This window comes from Gekko japonicus, unplaced genomic scaffold (assembly GCF_001447785.1).
Source record: "Gekko japonicus isolate JY-2015 unplaced genomic scaffold, Gekko_japonicus_V1.1 scaffold885, whole genome shotgun sequence".
Lineage (NCBI taxonomy): Eukaryota > Metazoa > Chordata > Lepidosauria > Squamata > Gekkonidae > Gekko > Gekko japonicus.
This window is the reverse complement of record NW_015167564.1, coordinates 637,623-660,887: the sequence shown is the minus strand read 5'-3', so window position 1 is coordinate 660,887 and position 23,265 is coordinate 637,623. Positions and strand designations below refer to the sequence as shown.

Below are 23,265 nucleotides of genomic sequence, written 5' to 3'. Positions count from 1 at the left end.
CCCTTCCCGACCAACCGGTCCACGTGCGTGAGGTGGCCCGTCGCACTGCCCGGGACCCGATCCTCTGCCGCGTCCTGGACTGGGTGAGAAGGGGGTGGCCAGTGGTCACTGCGGGGCCAGATTTCACGGCCTACGCCTCCCGGAAGGACGGACTGTCGGCGCACAAGGGTTGTGTGATGTGGGGAGGCCGGGTGGTGATCCCTCCCCCCCTCCGAGAACGGGGGCTGGCTGCACTGCACGAGGCTCACCCGGGCGTGGTGCGAATGAAAGCCCTGGCTCGGAGTTATGTGTGGTGGCCAGGCCTCGATCAGGACATCGAGGAACAGGTGAAACAATGCCAGCCCTGCCAGGCCTCCCGGCCGGCACCGCCCAGACCGCCCGCACGCGCTTGGGAGTCCTCCCACAAACCCTGGTCCCGTTTACACTTGGACTTTGCGGGGCCATTCCAGGGACAAATCTTTTTCATCCTGGTCGACGCCTACAGCAAGTGGCTGGAGGTGGTGCCTGTGCCGTCAACCTCCTCCAAGGTGGCCATCAGAGCGATGCAGCACATCTTCAGCGCCCAAGGCCTTTCGGATACCCTGGTGATGGACAACGGAACAGCTTTTACCTCCAGCAAGTTCCAGGACTTCACGAGGTACCGCGGAATCCGCCACGTGAGGTCAGCGCCGTTCCACCCGGCTACCAACGGGCAGGCGGAGCGCATGGTGCGTAATAATGTAGGCCCTGTTAATATTTGCTGGTTTGCCATGCTAATAACACACATCATTGTGGAGAACATCTGGATGCAGAACATCTGGATAGAGACATGGTCTATATTCTACTGTGGCACGGCATAGAGATGTGGAGTTACCACACTACTCGCTGTATGAATGGATTTGCAGGAGACACAAAGAAAGGACAGAAAGAATGATGGCCAGACTAGAAGGCAGAAGTCACATTCCTCTTCTTTCTTGATCCTACGTCTTCCAGTAGTTCCTATATCTTCACATAATTGGAGAGGCACAGCATGTAGGTACAGGAGAATGGCAACCACACTCCTCCCTATAATATAAAAACCTGGTCTGTAAGAGGAAGGAGGCAGTTCCTGATAACTGCTACATGTGAGTCAAAGCATAATTGGGATTGTCCTTCAATCTGGGTTTGGCACAGTCTTCCCACCCTATAAATCTGAGGGCCAGAAATTATTATTAGTGCTTGGGTCTAGGAGTGTCAGTGAAATTTAACTGAGGGAAGGAGACGAGCTTGGATATAGTCAGGAAAGGACACAGTAACTACATGGACAATTTCCATTACTGCATGAGTACAGAGTTGGGAGAAATCAAAAAGTTTCAACTATTACAAGACCAAGGAGAGTGCGACAGCCAAAGTTAATTCTTGTTATTACCACCCAGTTGCAGCAATGGAAGGTATGGGACCAGAAGAAAGAGTACAAACTAAACTGAATGCAACTGGAAACCTGGTAAGCTGGCACATCTCCCAGTTCTGTAGGGTTTGTTTGGAGCATCAGTATACGTAGTAGTAGTAGTAGTAGTAGTAGTAGTAGGAGGAGGAGGAGGAGGAGGAGGTACATACCAATCTGCTGAGAAAGTTCAATGAGTTCCATCTCAGTAGGCATGTAGCCCATAGTTCGCATACATTCTCCCAGGTCCTTGTAGCTGATGTAGCCATCACGGTCTTTATCAAACTCCCGGAAAGCTTCCCTTAGCTCTGGAAGGAAATGAAAGACAGTAAGAACCTTATTCATCATTCTTCCACGTCTGTTGATTACCCTTGCAAATCAGGAACTTCAGCTATATCTTGCAAAGAGCCCATAAACAGTGGCAAACTGGGCAGTAGACTGAAGAATATGCTTACATAGCAAATGAGGTACTGTACTTCAGCAACATTCCTATTTCATTTGGGAGCTGGATGCTCCTTTGCTGGACGTTTTCAAGTGGCGCCTGGACGACCATCTTTCGGGTATGTTGTAGGGCTATCTTTCGGCTATGCTCCCGCAGAGTGCAGGGGGTTGAACTAGATGACCTGCAAGCTCCCTTCCAACTCTAACATTCTAAGATTCTATGAAATATGGGCTGAAGCTATCAACACAGCAGTGTATTTGCACAATAGAGTACCCTCAAAAATAACAGGAACCACTCCATTTCAGGCTTGGTTTGGAAAGAAGCCTGGACTAAAGCATATCAAAGCTTTTGGTTCCAAAGGGTATGCTCACATATCAAAAGAGAAAAGGGGAAAACTTGACCCAGAGTTGAAATTCGACTTGTAATTGGGTATCCTGTTGGTGGAAAAGGATACAGGATATTTTTGTTGTTGTTCAGTCACACAGTTGAGTCCGACTCTTCACGACCCCATGGACCATATCATGCCAGGCCTTCCTGTCTTCTGTCGTCCTCCGAAGTTTACTTAATTTCATGTTCATTGCATCAATAACACTGTCTAACCATCTCATCCTTTACCGTCCCTTTCTTCTTTTACCTTCAATCTTTCCCAGCATCAGGGTCTTTTCCAGTGAATTCTCCCTTCTCAACCCCCAAAATCACACAGTTGGGGAACGCAATGTTATATATGTAGATGAAAGCAACTTGCCATGCGCTTCTAATGCAACTGATCCAAAGAGTTCTGAGACTGCTCCTGAAGAATTGGTTGCATAGTTAACTGTGGCGACCACCGGGGAACCGGCAGATCCACCTTCTGAAGAAACTACCAGAACAGAAGGGGAAGCAGGAACTGCACCAGAGGAGGCAGCAGAACCCACGACAGAACCCACAACCAGTGTGAGACGATCAGAAAGAAGTACTAAAGGGCAGCCACCAATGAAATATGGATTTTGTGAAACTGTACAATCTGCAAAAGAACCTAAGAACTGGAAAGAAGCATGCAACCTGCCTGCAAATAAAAGAGACAGATGGATTAAAGCAATGGAACAGGAAATACTATCCATATATGAGAAAGAAGCATGGACTCTTACAGAGTTACCTCCAGACAGAAAGCCTGTTGGATGCAAATGGGTATTCAAAATCAAGCATAAAGATGATGGGACTGTAGAATTATACAAAGCACACCTAGTAGCCAAAGGTTATTCACAAGAATATGGGACTGACTACTTTGAAACTTACCAATCATGCAATATTCAGAACACTTCTTAGTGTTGCTGCATCAAGAGACATGATTGTAGAGCATCTGGATATAAAGACAGCATTACTCAATGGAGAACTATCTGGGGAAATATTTATGGAACAACCTAAGTGTTTCAAAGTCAAAGGACAAGAAAATTATGTTAACAGACTCTATGGACTAAAATAAGGAGCAAATTACAGGACTATTGCAGAAACAAGGCTTTGAGCAAGGGAAAGCTGAACCTTGCCTGTATACTAGAATTAAAAATGGACAATAGCAGTACATTCTTGTTTACACTGACAACTTGATAGTGTCTTGTCAAAACAGAGAGGATATTAAAGAGATAGCTGATGGACTGGACAAGGAAGTAGAAGTCCGACAGCTTGGAGACGTAAAACACTACCTCGGAATGCAAATTGAGAGACTCGAGGATGGAACCTTTCTTCTATGCCAGAAACGAAAGATTATGGACTTTATAGAATCTATTGGTATGAAAATCTGCAAAGTGTCATCCATACCACTTGAACCTGGATAGCTAAAGGAAAAGGATGGAACACCTCTCAGAGACATTGGAGAATACAGAGAAGCAGTTAAAAACCTTCTCTACTTGAGCAAAACCACGAGGCCTGACATCATAGCAGCAGTTGGCATCTTATGCAGAAAAGTGAGTTTGCCTAACCATCATGACTGGAGTGCAATAAAGAAACTGGCAAGGTACCTGAAAGGCATAGTAGACTTAGAACTGAAAACTGCACCATCTGAAAGGCCAAGACTAGTCAGATATATGGACGCCAACTGGGGAGAAGAATCGAACAATTTCAAGTCAACAAGCGGATGTCTATTCTTCTATGGAGATGGACTAATAGACTGGACTAGTAGGAAGCCAGAGGTCATTTCGGGGGGGAACGCAGGGGAACGCAGTTCCCCCGGGTGAGGTGCAGGGAGGCGGGGCACATGACGAAGCCCCGCCCCCTGCTTCCAGCCGCCCCTTGCTTCCAGCCCTCATTCAGCCAGGAGGAGGCAAGAGAAGAGGGAGGGTAAGTTGCTTCCTCCCCGCCTCTCCCCACCCCTGCCTGCCTGGGGCCAGGGAGGGCCTTGGCGGGGCTTCCTCGCACTCCCGCTGGCCTTGCAGGTCCACCGCCGGGCCCCTGATGTCAGGGGGTGTGGCATATGCTAATGAGTTATGCTAATGAGTTCCCCTAGCTCTTTTTCTACGAAATGACCCCTGTAGGAAGCAAACTGTTGTGGCACAGTCTACAGCAGAAGCTGAGTGTGTCTCAGTGCCTGCAGTAAACTTGAATGGATTTTTCATTTGTTGAAGGACTTTGGAATAAGAGAACCTGTACCTGTAGTTATATTTGAGGACAATCAAGCTTGTATTACTATATGCAAGGGAGAAAGCACCACAGTGAAAAGTAGATCTATTGGAATTAAGTGTGCACTAGTGAAAGATCAGTACCAGAAGGGGCTAATCGAGATTGAACATTGTCACACAGAGGAAATGGTGGCTGACATTTTGACTAAGCCACTGACCAAAGAAAAAATTGAATGTGGTTTGTGAAATGTTGAATATGGTTGATGCAAATGTTAAAGTGAATCATGAGTGATGTTTGTTGTATGTGCATGTATAATGACTTACATGTTAGACCTTGAGAAGGGGTGTTGGAAATATGTGTGTTGCAATGCCTAAATTCAGTCATTATAAGGTTAATGTGTTTACCATGTATGCTATTGTTTAGCCTGACCTGGAAGGGAACCTGGCAAAAAGCCAATGGGGAGAAAGCCCAGGAAACTAGAGTCTATGTACTAACAATCATTGGTTAATGTATTCAGGTGATATCCTTCTAGGGTCAAGAAGAAAGAAGTATCTCCATTACCAACTGTGTGGTCTGACTGTCTGTTGTTGTACTTGTAACAGCAAGGATGTAGTCTTAAGTGTTTGTTGCTTTGTAGATTTCCCGTGTACCCTTCCCTTTAGAGATGAAGATTTTTACATAGAAAGAAAAAGCCTCCTCTCCAGTGAACAAAGATCTATTGCAAACTCTGAATATCTAACTATTTTTACCAAATTTTCCAACAGATCAGAGAAAAAACACAGGATAATCAAGGAGTTTCCTGATTCAGGACCCACTACATGGGAATATCTAAGATACTTAAATGTAAACTCAGATGTTCAGGAAGGTACACCTAAAGAAAGGGTATATGTTGGGATTTTTTTTGGGGGGGGGGAGGTGGTATATTTCCCTCATATGGACTGAACCATGATCAGGATTATGAAGTTCTTCCAGTCTGCTGTGCTGACTACCAATGGGACAATTTGGAGGGCATGTATATCTTGCAAGGATGCACCAAATCAGCACATCATCACTTTGTTGGGCAGGGCATCCCTGGGCTATCTTTTTCTTAGATCCTCTGAGTTGGTATTGAATCCAGCCATGAGGGGAAAGGGCGTGATATGATCCCTTTTGATTTAGCGGTTCAAGCAGTGGCAGTAGACAACAGCCCTGGCTTTCCGAGGAGAAAGAAACCGTAGCGATGCTCATTTTACCTTCAATCTCTTCTGGTCGCAGGTCTCTGTCCTGGCAAAAGAAGGAAAGTGGAGGCTGGTTAAAAGAGTGACAGCCACTCTGTCTAGCTTCACTCACTCTACGGCCTAATACCTTCTGCTACTGATTTCTGTATCCCAAAAATAAGTCTCAAGAAAATCTCTCTCACCCAGCTTGTTCCTTCTAAGGATTCTGTCTGTCCCCTTGTATAGCCTGATCCTATGCATATTTACGTGCAAACGCACTCACTGGAATTTACTCCTAAATCAACTAGCCCGGGGTTTCAGCTTAGTGTGGATGTGTGTAAAGTGCCCTCAGGCCACAGCTGAGTTGGGGTGACCCCAGCAAGGGGCTTTCAAGGCAAGTGAAAAGCAGCTGTGGTTTGCCACAGCCTTCCTCTGCAGAGTCTTCCTCGGTGGTCTTCCTTTAGAGTTGCCAAGCTCCAGGTGGCGGCTGGTGATCTCCTGCTATTACAACTGATCCCCAGGCCACAGAGATCAGCTCACCCTGGAGAAAATGGCCACTTTTGGAGAGCGGACTGTGTATGGCATTGTGCCCCAAACCCCCGTCAGGTTCCACCCCCAAAATCTCCAGGTATTTCCCAACCCGGAGCTGGCAACCCTGCCTCCCTTTCAGGCACCAACCCTGCTTAGCTTCCGAGATCTGATAGGATTGGGCTATATCATGCCAACTTTCCTTACCCCAGTTTAATGGTACATCAACATTTGGTTCCACTTGCAAGAATCATTTCTGAGTACGATGACTACAGATGACAGGAAGTCCCTCCTGTTCTCTGCCCAAAGACACCTGGGGTGAAGGCTGCCCTTCTACTCACAGGTCCTTGGTGTGAAGCTAATGGATATGTGTGGTTGAAAGCTGGTGTAACAGAGTGGCTAAAACTCTGAGCCACTCATCAGGAAGTCTTTTGTTCAGATCTTGCCTCTATCATGATCCCAGTCCCTCCTAGCCTCAGCCTTCCCACCACCTTCCACAAACATGAGGATAATGCTATTTTATTTATGTGTTAGATTTTACCCTACCCTTCCTCCAGGGTGGAAAGCATGGTTGGGGGCAGAACACCCCATTTTATTCTTACAACATCTCTGTGAGGTTGGTTAAGGATAGAGAGAATGACTGGCCCCAATCACCCATAAGCCCCACTGCTGAGCCGAGATGTAACGCAGGCCTCCCCAGCCTTAGAGCAACTCTCCAGCCACCTCATCACTACGCCACCACCCTCCTCCTCCTTAAAAGGTTGTTGGAAGGATCACCGCAAGATAATGTATGTGGAACACTCTGAACTCTGTAGAGCACTATATTGCTACTAAGAATTGTTAATTTTTATCATCAAAACAGGCCACTTACTGTCTGGCTCTTATCCTGTGGGAGATGGATTCAATGAAGCAACCTCTCCACTAGCCAGTCTCCATGTAAGAAAAGATTTATATGCTGTAATACATGAGTTGTGGCATTAATATTTTTTCCACAAATGCATGGATTGAACAGCCACTGCGCAGGTCAGCTGCCAGCTGAATACTTATGGCACTTAGGTTGTATTTTATATGCTACAGGGTACATACTTATTCCTGTGTGGAGCTTAAGTTCCATGGAGGAAACAGTGATGCATGAAGAAACCTGAACCAAACTTCAGTGCAGAACTCTCCACTGAGTGGTGGGAGGGGCAGAACGATGGCTGTGTGCAGTAGCAGCACATACACATTAGGAGGCCATGCTGTGGTGTACCATATAATTACAATTATTATTATCATATGGCATTGTGTGTAGAATAGCTAGGAGATCCTAAGATTGTCTGGCAACCAGAAATTCTAGCTCTTTCAACATTATGCACCACTAGGTAGCGAGCTAGACTTGTTTTTTAAAGGCAAGAGACTTTCAGAGGTGGTTTTGCCATCACCCACGTCTGCATCACAACCCTGGTATTCCTTGGAGGTCGTCCTTCCAAATACTAGCCAAGGCCGATCCTGCTTAGCTTCTGAGATCTGACGAGATCGGGCTAGCCTGGGCTACCCAGGTCAGGGTTGTGCCGTATAAGTAATGTGATGATGGAAGTGCAATACGTACGATCTGTGTGATGGCGATGCTCTGGCGCAAGAAGATGCAGGCTGGCCCCACCAACCCATGCAGCACTGAATAACTCTGCAGTGGCGGACAGTGTGTGCCATCAACCATATCGTCCAGGTCACTGGTGGAGGCTGGAGAGCCCGGAGCCTCTGAGGGATGTTTATTCTCCTGTGGCATAGCTTGCAATTAGCAGCTAAATCTGGTTAGAGAGCATCATCCCCCCTTTCCCACAAGGACTGGGCGCTTAGGGAATGCTAAGGAAGGGATGAAGACAAAAGAACCAAGAACTGGGCACTGAAGATATACAAACAGGTGCCTGAAAACATTTCATGTTCCTCACTCATAAATCTCTCTCACTGACTCAACACCACAGCCCACTAGGTAAACACTACAGTGAGATCTGCACACAGTCTCCAGCCCTACCATGAGTCAGATGGCAAATCATAAACAGCAGTCGCAACACTTACATGCCTTAATCCCTGTTGGAGTGCAGGTATGCGCCTACAGTAAGAAGTCAGTAAAAAGGCCAAGGCAGAAGGTGCTTTCCAGGCCTTTGTGGGGACCAGTCCTGAAATTCCTGGATATTCTGTGGTGGAGTCTACGGAAACCAGAGTTTGGGGAGGGGAGAGGCTTCAGCGGAATAGAATGCCACAGAGGCCACCCTCCAAAGCAGTTATTTTCTCCGGGGGGGGGGAGATCTGTTGTCTGGAGTTCAGTTGTGATACGCGGCGATCTTCAGGCTCTACCTGGAGGTTGGTTACCCTAGGTGTAGCAGTTAGCACTTTAGAGCAGGGTCTGCCAGATCCAGGTTCTTGCTGTGGAAGTTGAGTGGGTGATTTTGGACCAGTCACAGACTTTCAACCTAACCTACCTCACAGGCTTGTTGTACAGATCAAAAGGAGGAGAGGAGAATGATGTAAGATGCTTTGGTCTCCACTGTGGAGAAAGACTTTTCCTCCTGGGGAACCATTGCTGCCAATCTCCAGGTGAAGGCTGGAGATCACTCAGAATTAAAACTGCTTTCCAGATGACAGAGATAGCTTCCCTGGAGAAAACGGCTGCTTTGCAGGGGGGCCTCTGTGACATTATACCCTGCTGAGGTCACTGCCCTCCTGCTTGGGTCCCCACTGTGGAGAAGAACTGTAGTTTTCCTAGGTAGAGGCTACAGGGAGGGGGGAAGAGATGGAAACCTGAAGTCAGAGGGGCAGATAACAGTATGTTGATAGTTGGCTGGGAAGGAAATAGGGTTGCCAACTCCAGGTTGGGAAATTCCTGGAAATTTGAGGGGTGGAGCCAGGAGAGAGTGGTGTTTGAGGAGGGGTGGGACCTCAGACAGGTACAAAGCCATCGACTCCACCCGCCAAACCAGCCATTTCCTCCTAGGGAACCATTGTTGCCAATCTCCAGGTGAGGGCTGGAGATCACTCAGAATTACAACTGCTCTTCAGATGGCAGAGATCAGTTCCCCTGGAAAAAACGGTAAGCTCTGTGTCATTATACCCGGCTGAGGTCACCACAGCAAATTGATGCTGAGTGCCCAAGGCCAGGACACCCACCCAGAGCCTCTTTCCAAATCTCGTTGTATTTATTTCCACAACGGGCCTTATTCCTAGTTAAGATATAAAGCAGCAATTTCGGTCAGTGCAGGTCTACATTATTGATTTAGACTGACTGAATAGCCATGGAGACATTTATGGATCTTTAGCAGAGAATTCTCAGCATGTCTCCAAACAATGATTATTTGAGGGAAGTTTTGACCATGAAATTAATATAAAACTGATCCACCGATGTAGGGTAAATATGCCCCTTATTCTCTCTGAATAAAACACTAAATAACCTTCTAGCAAGTACCAACTTATTCTGGTGGATGTATAGCCACATGTGGAGCTAGTGATTGGTATTTATTTATCTAAAACATTTTTAGCCCTCTTTCTTCCTTATGGAGCTCAAGGCTCCATAAATAAAACATGTAAAACAAAGTACATTAAAAACATAAAAGCCCAGATTCAACATCACAACTCTGGACTGCTAGGGAACTTAACCAAATGCACTCCTTAATAAAATTGTCTTCAGCTGCCTCCTAAAGACTGAGAGTGAGGGGGGGGCCAGGTGCACACCTCCCCGGGGAGGCTGCCCCATAATTGTGAGGCTGCCGCTGAAAAGGCCCTCTCTCATGTACCCACCAAGCAAGCTTTTTTGATTGATGGGACAGCCAGGAGGGTATTTCCCTGTGATCTTAGTTCCCAGGCAGAAACATTAGGGAGAAAGTGGTCCTTCAGATACTCAGGTCCCAAGCCATGTAGGGATCATTAGTCCATGTGGCAAAGAAATTTCCCCTTTTAGGTTCTGAATCATTTGCATTTCCGAATAGTTGCAAGAGGTGTAACAAAATTCTTCTCAACATATGATTGGATGATACAGATATGGTTACTTATTGGCTAAATAGCTGCCATGGTAAGTTATTCCTTAGTAAAGGACCATCTGAATTTACCCTCTGTATTTCACACATTCTCCAAGTTCCTTTGAGAAATATACACGTCCTGCTACACAAATTCGCCTTGACACCTACAAGAACTACAACAATATGTATCCTAGAACCAGCATTTATGCATACACATACTGCTTGGTGTTTTCCTTCTTGGCCAGCCTTGCCTCAGTTTCACCAATGGGCCCTGAACTTATGGGACTTATACGGTGTCTTGATAATGACACAGACAAGATTACTAAGAGAAGGACAGAAGCTTATACCAGTGCTAACCTATTCAGATCTCAGTCCTATCCCAATGTCTCCAGTATACAAAACCTCAAAAGTCTCTCTCTGTAACCCTGCTTGCCTCAGAAAAATGCCTTTGAAACAGACAGAGGAACACTAGTAACAGCACCCAAACACATCCCCTCCCACCCCCAAGAAAGGCACATATCCAAAAACACACATAAGTATGTCCTAACACTCACAATTAATAGCCTGTATATATAATATCTTCTTACTCTTGAGCAGTGACAGGTAAGAAGACATGTATAATGGTCTGAGAAATCACAACAGTTATACTTCTAACAGGGCTGTGTGTGTGTGGCAGTACTCATCATGGGTACAGAGTACCAGCACCTTTTGGGGGGGCCTCCTGAGTCTTGAGAGGGGATTTTGTGGAAATCAGTGCAAATATATATGTGTACCGGCACCTTTTCTTTTTACAAAATAAGTACTGGTTCTGCAGGCTACAACCTGTCTTTGTAGTCACATTCTCTTGATTGCAGTTGGGTTCAAGGATGTTAATCACTAACTGGAGGTCCAGATCTAGATCCTGGGCTTTCACCTGTCCATCCCATTCTAGAATTACCACTGTTTTAATTTAGTTCTAGTAGAACATCAGCATTTTCCAGGGCATGCTTATTCCTCAGTGAACTTATGCCATGCATGTCCACAGTCTGTCTCCTTTTCTGGAACAACTAACAATGCTATTTCTTTTTATATCCTGTCACCAAGATGGTACAGCATCGTACAATTTCTATGCACTACTACTTGATGTTCCTAAGACCTGTACCCATGTACAGACATGCACTGATACGCCAATGCCTCCCCCTGCTCAGTTCATGGTTTGGCATCAGTATACAAAGAAATTCGTATATGCCATTCACAGAGCTCTTCTCAGCCTCAGGTGCTGAGAAGTTGACCCTTCAGAACATACAGGAATGTGGAAGATGCCATTAATAGCCATAATCAGTTCCTGCAGTGTCTATATTCTCTTGAGCATGGCAATTCCAGGCTTCTTCTACCTCAGTTTACCCAAACCAAATGACAATGAGTCCTGCTTGAATAGATACTGATCTAAGGAGGACTAATTGTAGGTGAGGGGTGGAGAGAAGCAATCTTTTCAGCCTACTGCACACAGGCAGACACCTGGCTTCATTATACTAATCTGGTACCTCAGGGAGAGAACCTGGGGGTGACTGAATTGGACTCAGGGCCATGGGAAGCTGAGGCTGAGTGGTTAAGGATGTGGTACTACAGAGGTCTAGCCACCAAGTACAACATTTTTGCTGTGTCTTCTCAGGCACAGGAGAACCTCAAGCCCAGGACTTCAGCCACTGACAGGGATCAACATGCAGGGTCTGAGAAATGAAGGAAGTACAGACAGACACACAAAGAACCAGCCACAGACAGGGATACAGCAGGGCTCAACACAAAGATGAAAGGGGCCACCCTCCCTCCCTCCCTCCTCTCCCCCTACCTTGGAGAGCCGCCTGCCTGGGGTTTTGGTACAGTTGCCCATGGCTGCTAAGGCCCCCCCATCCTGCAGAGCATAGTATGGGGCTGGAGGCGGCTGGCACCGAAGGCAGGGTGTTTTTTAATAGTAACAAGTGATTCTCTTCCTGGGAGGTTTAGACGCTTTGGGGATTTTCAGGGTTTTTATTGTTGAATATCTCCAGAATATTAAGGGAAAGTGAACAGAGCGGGGGAAGGGGAGGGCATGGGCCAGAGCCATAATCCTCAGGATTATACGCAACTCAATCATAGATGGTGCTAAAGCAGAAAATGGGGGACAGGCAGCTCTTCCTTATAACCGTCCAGGCCTGCAAAGTCCCCTCCTTCGCCCTTGCCTCCGTCCCAAAGCCCCTCTCAGGCTCAGAGGCAGTCACAGGCAGTCGTGGGGCTGTGGCCCACCAGCATCTCCCCCTCTCTACGAGTAGGAAGACCATAATCTCCTTTGACAATCACAGAGATTTTTCAAATCTTTGCTCCAGGGAGTGGCCGTTTTTGCTGCGCTCTGACAACACTGCCAGGCAGAGGAGGGGGCGTGGGAAACGAGCTTGTCAGTCAGGCTTAGCGGTTGGGTGCAAGATGTGAACCAGCTAGTAGGATCCACTGTATTTATAGACTCATAGGGTATTATCACCAGTGACATAAAGAACAACTTTTAATCTCTAATGTATCACTTGTGAATGCTGTTAAAGCAAGACAGAACCTGGAAGAGAGCCATTTGAAATTCAAATATAAGCTCTGATCTTAGGAACACTTTCATTTCCTCTATAGTCCGATCTCGGAAAGTAGAACGGAATCCTGTCCATCATCTATGAAAACAGCTATGGTGTTGGCAAGTGTGCTTAAAATGTATTTTATTTGTGCTATGCTGATGCTTGCATGTCTGTAAATGTCTCTGCATTTGTGTATGTGGGATTTGGGAAATGCTGTGTGCTTTGCTTGCTTTGATTTGCTTGCACCTGGAAGCTGCGATGTGCAGGGCCTGCTATAGGTATGCTAATGGACACACGCACTCACACCCAGACCTTCCCATCATGCCTTGGGACAAAGAAGACATTCTCCATTAAGCTCAGCCTCATGAAGTCTTGGGAACAACAACTTTCCACCATTAAAGATCTTCTGGATAACATGTAACCCCTCGTATCTGCTTTGAATCACAGAGACAACATCCTGTTTATCACCTCTGGACCAGGCCAGCATCTGCAATTCAAAGGTTACTATGGCAATACAACTTTGACACCTGACCTCATGGCTCCCATTGAAGTTTAGGGTAGAATTTGAATATCACCCACTCCCCTCTAGGTAGATGCATCACAAACCATCAGCCAATAGATGGAGAAGGGGACGGATCCAAGAACAGGAGGTTGGTACTCAGGGCCAGCCCTAAAGGCAGGTTTTAAAAGGCGTTGCACACCTTTGTCCTTAGTCGAGAGAGTTAGCTAGCCATCCCCCACCTTTCTGTAACTTAAGTTATGCCAGTTAGTAAACCAAGCTAGCTAGACAAACCCACCACCACCACCTAAACTACCTGAGCTCTGCTAGGGGTGATCCTCACATGCTTTCTTGGAAGTGCACACCAAGATAGCCCACACGTGTTTGGCTGGTCCACCCGTGTGAAGGAGGATCCCTCTGGTGAGATCTTTTTGTTCCTGTTTTCCCCACTGAGAAGAATTCCTTCTGCATGGATCAGATAAGTATCAACCGCTATCCTTTTGTGTGTTTATTTCCCAGTGAGTCCTATGTTATTATTTTTCTTACTAATTGCTTTCTATACCTATTGTAACTAAAGGAAACTTGTGTATATGTGTGAACGCATCTGTTTTGTGTGCTTGAGAAATCAAGAATATTTAGTAAAGACAACATTTATTCTTTAACCATCCAGCTGTGTTGTCTCTTTATGGGGAACAAAGCAATGTCTGGCTGACCCATTCTCTGTATACAAATCGTGCTCAAGAACCCATTTATAAGCCCCTGCTGTAGATAAAGCAGATTTGGGCAACGGATTAATCTTCATCAGAGGATTTCCGATATCAATGGGTTCTACAAGGTTCATTTTAAAATCACTATCAAGATCTGGCCACCTTTCTTAGCACACTTGCCTGCCCTCCCTTTCCTTGAAAGCCTCCAAAAAATAAAAGGTCTACTCTCTACTTCACAATTTCCTTCAGCAACAATAGAAGAAATATTTCTTTTGAAGCACTAGGAACTCTTTTACCACATATTTCAAAAATTTCCACCCAGAATTGGTGTGATAAAGCCTTATTGCTCTGAGCATAGTCAATCCGTTTTCTATATCCAGCTGGCTTTACCTTACTGAACAGGGTTTGCAGGTATCTAAAACAAACGGAGATGAGAGCAACATACTCGCCTGAGGCACACAAAACCCCAGATCCTCTCCACTTCAGGCCCTCTTCTTTTTATCAAACAGACAATCAGAACAGGCGCCACGTTTTTCAGTACTTTAAAGGCATTTGTTATCTGCTTCTCCCCAAAAATGTTCAAATCAGATGTTACGGAATCTGCTGCCTCAACAATCCCATTGTATTTTTCCAGTGAATATCTTACATCAGAATATATGATGGAGAGCAAATCCATTTCAGCTAGAGAATATGTGGTTTGTGACCAACAAGCTGAGTGTTCCCATGATTGGGCCCCGGGCTTAGAAATTCTTCAACTGGAGGGGAAATATTATGAACTGAGATCAAGGCAGCTCTTAAACAAGTGACTGCATTTTATTCAGCTCATAACAACACTAGACAAACATACATAGAACAAGGCTGACTTATATATTATTTGAACAGGCACACCCCACAAACAGATAACAACCAATTGGAATACGGAGCTTGGAACAAATGAGATTGGTTCCCGCCGAAATCAAAGGCTTCTCTGATTGGCCTATTTGTCAATCCATGTAATGCTAAGTTCTAATGGAACTGTGCTTAAGCTAAATCAATGCTTTATCGACTTAATACATAACACACACACACCCCAAGTCAGCACACATAGTCCTGTAATTTCGCAGGCCGAGTCCTTACACGTTGTGAGCGCCTCGGTCCTACCACAGGTGTTTCGGCCCCGTGGCTGGTGTTGCTTGGACCAATGTCCCGGGGTTCGACCGGACAGTGAGTGCTGGGAGTTCCCAACTCACTGAGTGGCGCCGGTGCCTGAAAATTCTCGGGCCCTGTGTCGGAGGAGTTCTTGCACCTGGTATTAGGGAAGTTCTCGTGCCCTGTGCCAACAGGTGGCATTGCTGTTGCTGGCTCCGCCTCTGATGGTATCTGGGGTGCGATGCAATTGTCACAGTTCTCTCTCTGGTTGTCTGGGTCTGCTGTCTCTGCCTCTCGCACCCAACACCTCCAGAGCTGATCAAGGTGCCTGCGCAGATCTCGCCCCTCAGTGGTGGAAACCAAGTATGATACCGGTCCAGTGCTGGCTGTCACGATGGCTTCCACCCACAATGGACCCTCACTGTAGTTCCTGGTGTATACAAGGTCACCAGGCTGGAATGAGCAAATGAGGTCTGGAGCCTCTCTCTGTGGCGGCTGGTCGGCCGTGAGGTTGGGGTGCAGGCAGTTCAATACGGTTGTCAAGCAGCAGTGCATAAGGAGAGCTGCTGGACTGTGACCTGTCATTGAGTGCGGTGTAATATGTTGCTGGAGCAAGAAACCAGCCATTCGATTATCCCAGTCGCTGTGGACAATCTTTTTCAACGCGTTGTTGGACATATGTACCATTCGTTCAGCTTGTCCATTGGTGGATGGATGGAATGGGGCGGCCATGATGTGCCTAATCAAGTTGGCCTCCATAAACTGCTGGAACTTGGCCAAGGTAAATTGAGTCCCATTATCGGACACGGTGGTCTCAGGCGGTCCGTGCATACTGATTATGCAGCGTAGAGCTCTAATGAGTGAGGCCGAAGTCATGACAGACATAGTAGCTACCTCCAGCCATTTGGAAAATGAGTCCACTGATCAGGAACATTTTTCCTTGTAACAGTCCCTCAAAATCAATGTGCAGTCAGGACCAGGGCACTCGGGTAGTCTCCCATCTTTGCACTGGTGCTTGCGGTGGCTCAGGATGTGTCTCTTGACAGCCTCGGCATGTACGGACCCATTCCTTAATGCTCTGGTCTAAACGCGGCCACCACACATAACTGCGGCCCAATGCTTTCATGCGCACCACACCTGGATGACCAGCGTGCAGCGCCTCTAGCCCTCAATGATGGAGTTTTGGGGGCACTACCACATGATTTCCCCACAGGAGGCAACCTTTATGCACCGACAGTCTGTGTTGTCGTGATTTGTACGCTGTGAACCCGGGGCCTTGCACTCCAGATGGCCATCCCCTCCACTTTGGCTTTACCTGGCCTATGTATCAGTTCATACGTGTACACTGACAGGAACACCGACCAATGAAGCATTCAAGGGGACATGACTTGTGGAGTTTGACGGCTTGGCGCAAATAGTCCCAACAGTGGCTTGTGATCAGTGATGATCTCAAAATGGTGTCCATACACAAAATCATGAAATTTCTTGACACCCGCAACCAGAGCGAGCGCCTCTTTATCGATCTGTGCATGGTTCCTTTCACCAGGAGCCAGAGTCCTTTAAAAAGTATGCGACAGGGTCTTCTCTACCATCCGGTAACTGATGACTCAGGATGGCCCCAATCCTGTAAAGCAAAGCGTCAACGGCAAGTATTAGCGGCAGTCTCTCATCAAAATGCGTAAGGACAGATCTGGATGAAAGTAAGTCCTTGACAGCGGCAAACGCTTGGACATGACCTGGGTCCTAGTTCCAAGGAGACTTTTTCTCCAGCAGACAATGCAGCAGTTCCGCCACTGATGCTTTATGCAGCAGGAAGTTGTGTAGGACCAGAAACGATTGGAGCTCCTTCTTCAATGTAGGTGTTGGGGCATTGTGGATTGCCTGGACCTTGCTGTCAGTTGGGTGGACACTGTCAGCATCGATCAGGAACAGTGTTCCCTTTAAGCGGAGTTAGTGTGAGCTAGCTCACGGTTTTTCACCCTCTGGCTCACACGTTTTTGTCTTCGCTCAGGAAGGATGGCTCCAGTCCAGAGCAAACTAATTTATGCAGTAGCCAAATCACCTGCCTGCTCACAACTTTAATGCTGGTAGCTCACAAAGTAGAATTTTTGTTCACAGGAATCCACAGCTTAGAGGGAGCATTGATCAGGAACCCTAGAAACTCAACCTGATGTACCCCAATCTGGCATTTTTCATGCTTTACCTTTAGTTCCATCTCCTGGAACCGTTGGAGGATCTGTCGAGGGCACGCACCCAACTCTTCATTTGATTTGCCGGCAATTAACATGTCATCAAAGTAGGGGACGACTCTGGGAATGTTTCGCAGGATACCTTCTATAAGGCCTTGGAAAAGTCCCGGGACCATACTGACCCCTAACTGTAAACGGTTGACTTTGAAAGCCCCTCGATGTGTTACAATTGTTTGGCCTTCTGCTGTTTCAGGGGTGACAGGCTGCTGCTGGTTGGCCTGCACGAGATCAAGCTTGGTGAAGACCTTGCCTCCGGCCAACGAGGCCAAGATGTGACTTACAATTGGCACTGGGTAGGAGCCCTGTTAATTGTGCATTTATAGTGCACACAAATTCGTACCGATCCATTGGGCTTAACCAGCATCATGATAGGCGTTTCCCACCTTGCATGCGAGACGGGCTCCAACACTCCCTGTGCGATAAGGCGATCGAGCTCCTCATTGATCCTGGCCTTCATGGCAAATGCTGCCCGGCGTGACTTCAGGCAAACTGGCATTATGTTTGGGTTGAAGTCGAAGGAGACCGGGGGTTTGGTATAACACCCTAAAGACCCATCAAAGACAGCAGGGAAGTCCTTGCAAATAGAGTTCAAGCTGCCGTGAGATACTTGTTGTACTCCCACTACATGGGTGCTTAGTGCATCAAACCAGTCAAGTCCCAAGAGGCTTGCACGATGGCCCTTGACCATGATCACCTTCAATGGGCCGTAGAAGTTCTTAAAACACACCATGAACCTCCCAACCCCGGCAACTGGGATTCGTTGCTTCTGGAAGTCGACCAAATGGAGGTCACACGGCTCTAGGTGTCATTTATTCCATCTAGGGAACAGCCAGCGAAGCATCTGCAATGATATGATTGTGAGCGCTGACCCCAAGTCGACCTCCATCTCGCAAGGAACATTGTCTAACACTGCTGTTACTTTAATTTTGCTCTTGGTTTTCACTTGCGTCCACAGAAAGTGACGAGTGATGCAGATACTTGCAGGTTGTATGACACTCAGTTTTTTTGGGCATGTACTTGGGCAGAGGGTGGAGTCTGTTTGGAGATGTGTGAGGCGACGCCTTAGTTGACGAGCAGCAGACTTGGGCGATGTGTCTCTTTTTTCCGCATTCATGGCACTGGGCCTCTCGGAAATGGCACCGTCGATGTTCGTGATTCCCCCACAACTGGCACAGTTCATTTTGGGGGCCGGCTGCTGGCGGTAGCCTTTACGGTTGTCGGCTTTCATTCGGTGGATGCTGTCGTCTTCGCTATCAGTGTCCTCCACGCTTTCTCGTTGCACCGGTAGCTGTTTACGGGACTCTGGCAGCATCCTCGACTGTTGCACATCTCGGGTGGACTGCTCCGCAGCTTTGGCAGCAAGCACTTCCTTGTAGGCTACCTGGAAGGTGAGTTCCTTCTTTGCGAACAGCCGTCGTTGTAGTTTTTCATTCTGTAGGCTGCAAACTAGCCGGTCTCGGAGTCTGTCACTTAAATCCATAAAGTTGCATTGCCTCGCCGTCTTTCAGAGTGCTGCCACATACTCGGCAGTGGACTCACCCTTGTTCTGGTCTCGCTTGTGGAAAGTGTGCCTGCAGGCTATTTCAGACGGTTTGGGCGTGAAATGGTCATGCAGTTTTTTTAGTGATTCAGCTAATGCGGACATTGAGATTTCTGCAGGCGCCACTAGCGTCTGGGCCACACCAAATATGTTCTTCCTGCAGACGCTCGGGAACGTAGCCTTTTTTACCTCAGGATCAGTAACCTTGGTTGCGGTAGCATAGAACTCGAACCAGGAGACGAAGGTGTCCCAGTCTTCGGTGCTTCCATCGAACGGCTCGAACTGGCCCATGGTGGCCATGGTAGACTCGTTCTGCTGCGGCGGCGGCAGTGGCACTGGCTCGCTGGTGTCACTTGGGACCAAGGCAACTGTTCCTTGGTCGTCCGTTGTGACTAGCTCTTAGGGCCAAGGCGACAATTCCTTGCCCTGTTAGTGATTTGCTTATGGTTCTGTGGGGCTGCCTACCCACTGCATCCCATCCTCATCGCCAGTATTATGAACTGAGATCGAGGCAGCTCTTAAACAAGTGACTGCATTTTATTCAGCTCATAACAACACTAGACAAACATGCATAGAACAAGGCTGACTTATATATGATTTGAACGGGCAAAACCACACCCCACAAACAGATAACAACCAATCGGAATACGGAACTTGGAACCAATAAGATTGGTTCCCACCGAACTCAAGGGCTTCTCTGATTGGCCTATTTGTCAATCCATGTAATGCTAAGTTCTAATAGAACTGTGCTTAAGCTAAATCAGTGCTTTATTGACTTAATACATAACAGGAAAGCAAACCCACAGTAGCTCTGCTTGCCAGATCAGGCCCATTACAGGGCATTTTTCATGCAACTGAGACCCCCCCCCCCTTTTCTCCAGGCTTCCTATCCAACAACAGAGTGATGAAAAGCCCACAATAGCTAAATGAGGTTTTAAATCATAGATATTGGCTCTGACCCCTCATGCTTTTATGGTGTCACAGATCTTTTGGTACAGGCTGTTTTGTGTGCACTTGCTCTTTGGCACATGTTTGCAAATCAACTGGACCAAATTTGTGAAGCAGCCTACTGTGCCTAAAGGGAAGAATCAGCATTGTCTTCAAGCAAGATAGGAGCTATCTGATGGACTTACAGTAACCAGATTGATCAAGTTTCAGCATTCTGCTTCTGAAGCTTATACCATCTGTGACGAAATGGCTGCCAGGCCTTAAAATGGGTACCAACCTGGTAGTTCCTTCCGTGTGTGCGGGGGGGGGGGTACTCCACAGGGAACAATGGAGCTGCCCTACCTCCCTGCCTACACTTCCCAGCAGCCTTGAGGGGAAAGAGCGGGAAAAGAGGGGCACACCCCAAGGAGAAAGTGGCTTTTTGGCTCCTGGGGGGGGGGAAGAGTCAGTCTCAGCCTGGTCTTAGCGTGGACGGCAGGTTCAATCGAGGGTGGGAGTCCGGGGGTGGGTCATAGTCTCCTTCCGTTTGGAAGCCCCCGGCTCCCTCCGAATCCTCTACGTGGCCTCGGGGCCCCGATGGCTCGAACATCCACTCTTCGAGGTCTTGCTCAGAACACCCCTTCTCCGAGGTAGCCCCCGGCTCTGGGAACAATCCCTTGTCAAACAAACTTTCACGTAATCCGCTCCCTCGACGGGAGTACACCTCACGGGTGCCTTGAGTGTTGTACATAGTCCAGTCATCCTGCCGTTGAGTCTTCCGCGGACCCCAGTGCGAAGGGGTCGGAGGCGGCCAAGACAGATGTGCAGGCCGGCGGGGAATCGTTCCCCCCACGGCACCCTCCAGCGAGGCTGCCGTCACCAAAGGAGCGGAGGTGTGTGGGACCGATCCTGAATCCCCCTCCGTTTTCGGTAGGTCTCCCTCAGCTCCGCTCATGATCTTGCCAGATTCGGAACGATAGGAGAAAGGGAGTTCTAACAATATGTTGGATCCCCAAGCATCGAGAATAAATCCACGTTTTCAAGAAAAGCAAAATTTATTTCAAAGCGTTGAAGACATACTCAAACACGTTCTTTGTTAGAACTGGGGATACACAGTTAGGGCGAGCATAATAAAGGAAATTCAAACAGATACATATCCAATGAATAATATTCCCGCTGGCGGGCTAATGAAACGGTTGCGCGCCCAGTCCATGGGAACCAGGCAGAACATCAGACAAAACACAGGTGCAGTTCTCATGAGATAGCAATAGGCAAGCATTACAGCATCTTCTCCCCCACACATCCACCAGTAGTTATCTTAGGCATTCCAGCACAGAAGCAGGATAGTATAAACAAGCCGGGTGCAACAGGGTAAGGATATGTACACAGAGGTCACAGAAAACAGAATGGCAGCTTGCTGACATACTGCCCCCCTTAAAATACACTTAAAACACACCTCCCGGGTCGGGCGGGAGATCTCCCGGGCTGGGCGGGAGACCTCCCGGTTTGTCCGGGAACCTCTTGTGGAAACTACGGATCAGGTAAGGGGCCCGAATATCCCCTTCTTCCACCCATTCGCGGTGCTGGGGACCGAAATCAACCCATTCGATAAGGTACCAGAGTTTACCACGTTTCAATTTACAATCAAGGATATCAGCGATCTCAAAATGTTCATCCCCTTCCAAAATGACAGGTGGAGGAGGAGTAACTGCTGGTCTCCAGGGAGACGGGCCAGGATCCTTCTTCAACAGGCTCATGTGAAAAACAGAATGCAGAGCACGTAAATTCTTAGGCAAAACAACATCAACCGCCACATTATTTATGACTTTACGCACTTTGAATGGACCAATGAACTTCCACCCCAATTTCCTGCTAGGTCGCAGCATCTTAATGTTCTTGGTCGAGACATACACAAGATCCCCAGGTTTCAGATCAAACCCCACCACCCTACCCTTGTCTGCCTGGGTCTTGTAAGCAGCCTTGGCTGCGTCAAGCGTTTGGCATAGCAGAGGCCATGCATTTTGCAATGAAGTACACCAAGTATTAGCATCCCCCACGGGACGTTGGCCCATCCCCTCCAGGAAAGGGAGGGGGGGGCTGTCGTAACCAGAAACAGCTTTATAAGGAGACATGCCCGTGGAGCTATGGACAGTGTTGTTATAACAATATTCAGCAAGAGGCAACAATTCACACCAATCATTTTGTTGATAATTAGTAAAACAACGAAGATATTGCTCCAGGGTCTGATTCACTCGTTCTGTTTGTCCGTCAGTCTCAGGATGATACGCGCTGCTGAGCCCTTGTTCCACCCCTAAAATGGAAAGAAGTTCCCTCCAAAACTTAGAAACAAATTGGGTCCCCCTGTCAGAAATTAATTTAGCAGGCAATTGATGAATTTTCACCACGTGAGACATAAACGATTTCGCCAACTTCTGTGCTGTAGGCAAGGAAGGAAAAGGCACAAAATGAGCCTGCTTAGAAAATAAATCAACAACCACCCAAATAACAGTGTTCCCTTTGCTCACAGGGAGATCAGTAATAAAGTCCATGGACACCACTTCCCAAGGCCTCGATGGAGTAGGGAGTGGTTGCAGAAGACCGGGAGGCTTGCCCCCCCTGGGTTTAGTTAAGGCACAGGTCTGACAGGACCGAACAAAAGTCAATAGGTCTTTTCGCATGTGTGGCCACCAAAACTGTCTGCGGATGAGTTGCAGTGATTTAACAAAACTCCAATGTCCTGCCAGTCTGGAACCATGAGCAGAATCCATCACTTCCCTCCTCATTGAAATAGGCACATACAGTTTGTCCCCAGAATAAATCAGACCTTCTGGGCTACGGACATAATCCGGCAATGCCCGCAGGGAGGCATTATCTTCATCAGTAAAAGCAGAAACATATTTCTGGACCCAGGCCCCCCCCCCCTAGGGAAAAGGGAAGGCGAAGTCTCATCAGAGCGAGGAATTGAGCGCGCTTGCGCGCGGGTGACAACAGCCCCCCCCAGGTGGGAGGGGGAGAAAACAGAGTCCATGATGACCTCACGCTGACTGTCATGCTGTGGGAGGCGTGAGAGCGCGTCTGCCAGGGAATTAGCCGTCCCAGGAAAATGACGAAGAGTGAATCGAAACTTAGCAAAGAAGTCCGCCCAACGAAGTTGTTTTGCGTTTAGAGAACGGGGGGATTTCAGCATTTCCAGATTTTTATGGTCAGTCCAGACTTCAAATGGCAGTTGAGCCCCCTCCAACCACTGCCTCCAAGTGGAGAGAGCCAGCCGGATAGCCGACGCCTCCTTCTCCCAAATCCCCCAGTTTCGTTCAGCGTCCGAAAATTTTTTAGACACAAATGCAAGGGGGTGTAAACGACCATCTTCCCCTTCTTGCAAAATAGCGGCTCCCATTGCCACATCCGAGGCATCAGTCTGGACAATGAATTTTTTAGTTTCATCAGGGCGCGCCAGCACGGGCTCAGACGTGAACATTAGTTTAAGTTTCTCAAA

At 47.6% G+C, this 23,265-nt stretch overlaps 1 protein-coding gene across 1 annotated transcript in view; it reads right to left on the bottom strand.

Moving 5' to 3' along the window:
* The window catches only part of LOC107112618 (calcium-binding protein 2-like), a 15,977-nt gene extending 8,121 nt beyond the window's left edge, over positions 1–7,856 (bottom strand). Inside the window, exons 1-3 of the mRNA XM_015413801.1 lie at positions 7,749–7,856; positions 5,669–5,699; positions 1,576–1,710 (exon numbers count right to left, since the gene is read on the bottom strand). Coding sequence (XP_015269287.1) covers positions 1,576–1,710; positions 5,669–5,699; positions 7,749–7,856 — 274 coding nt within the window. The remainder of the gene's footprint in view (positions 1–1,575; positions 1,711–5,668; positions 5,700–7,748) is intronic.
* Between the last annotated feature and the right edge of the window lie 15,409 nt (positions 7,857–23,265).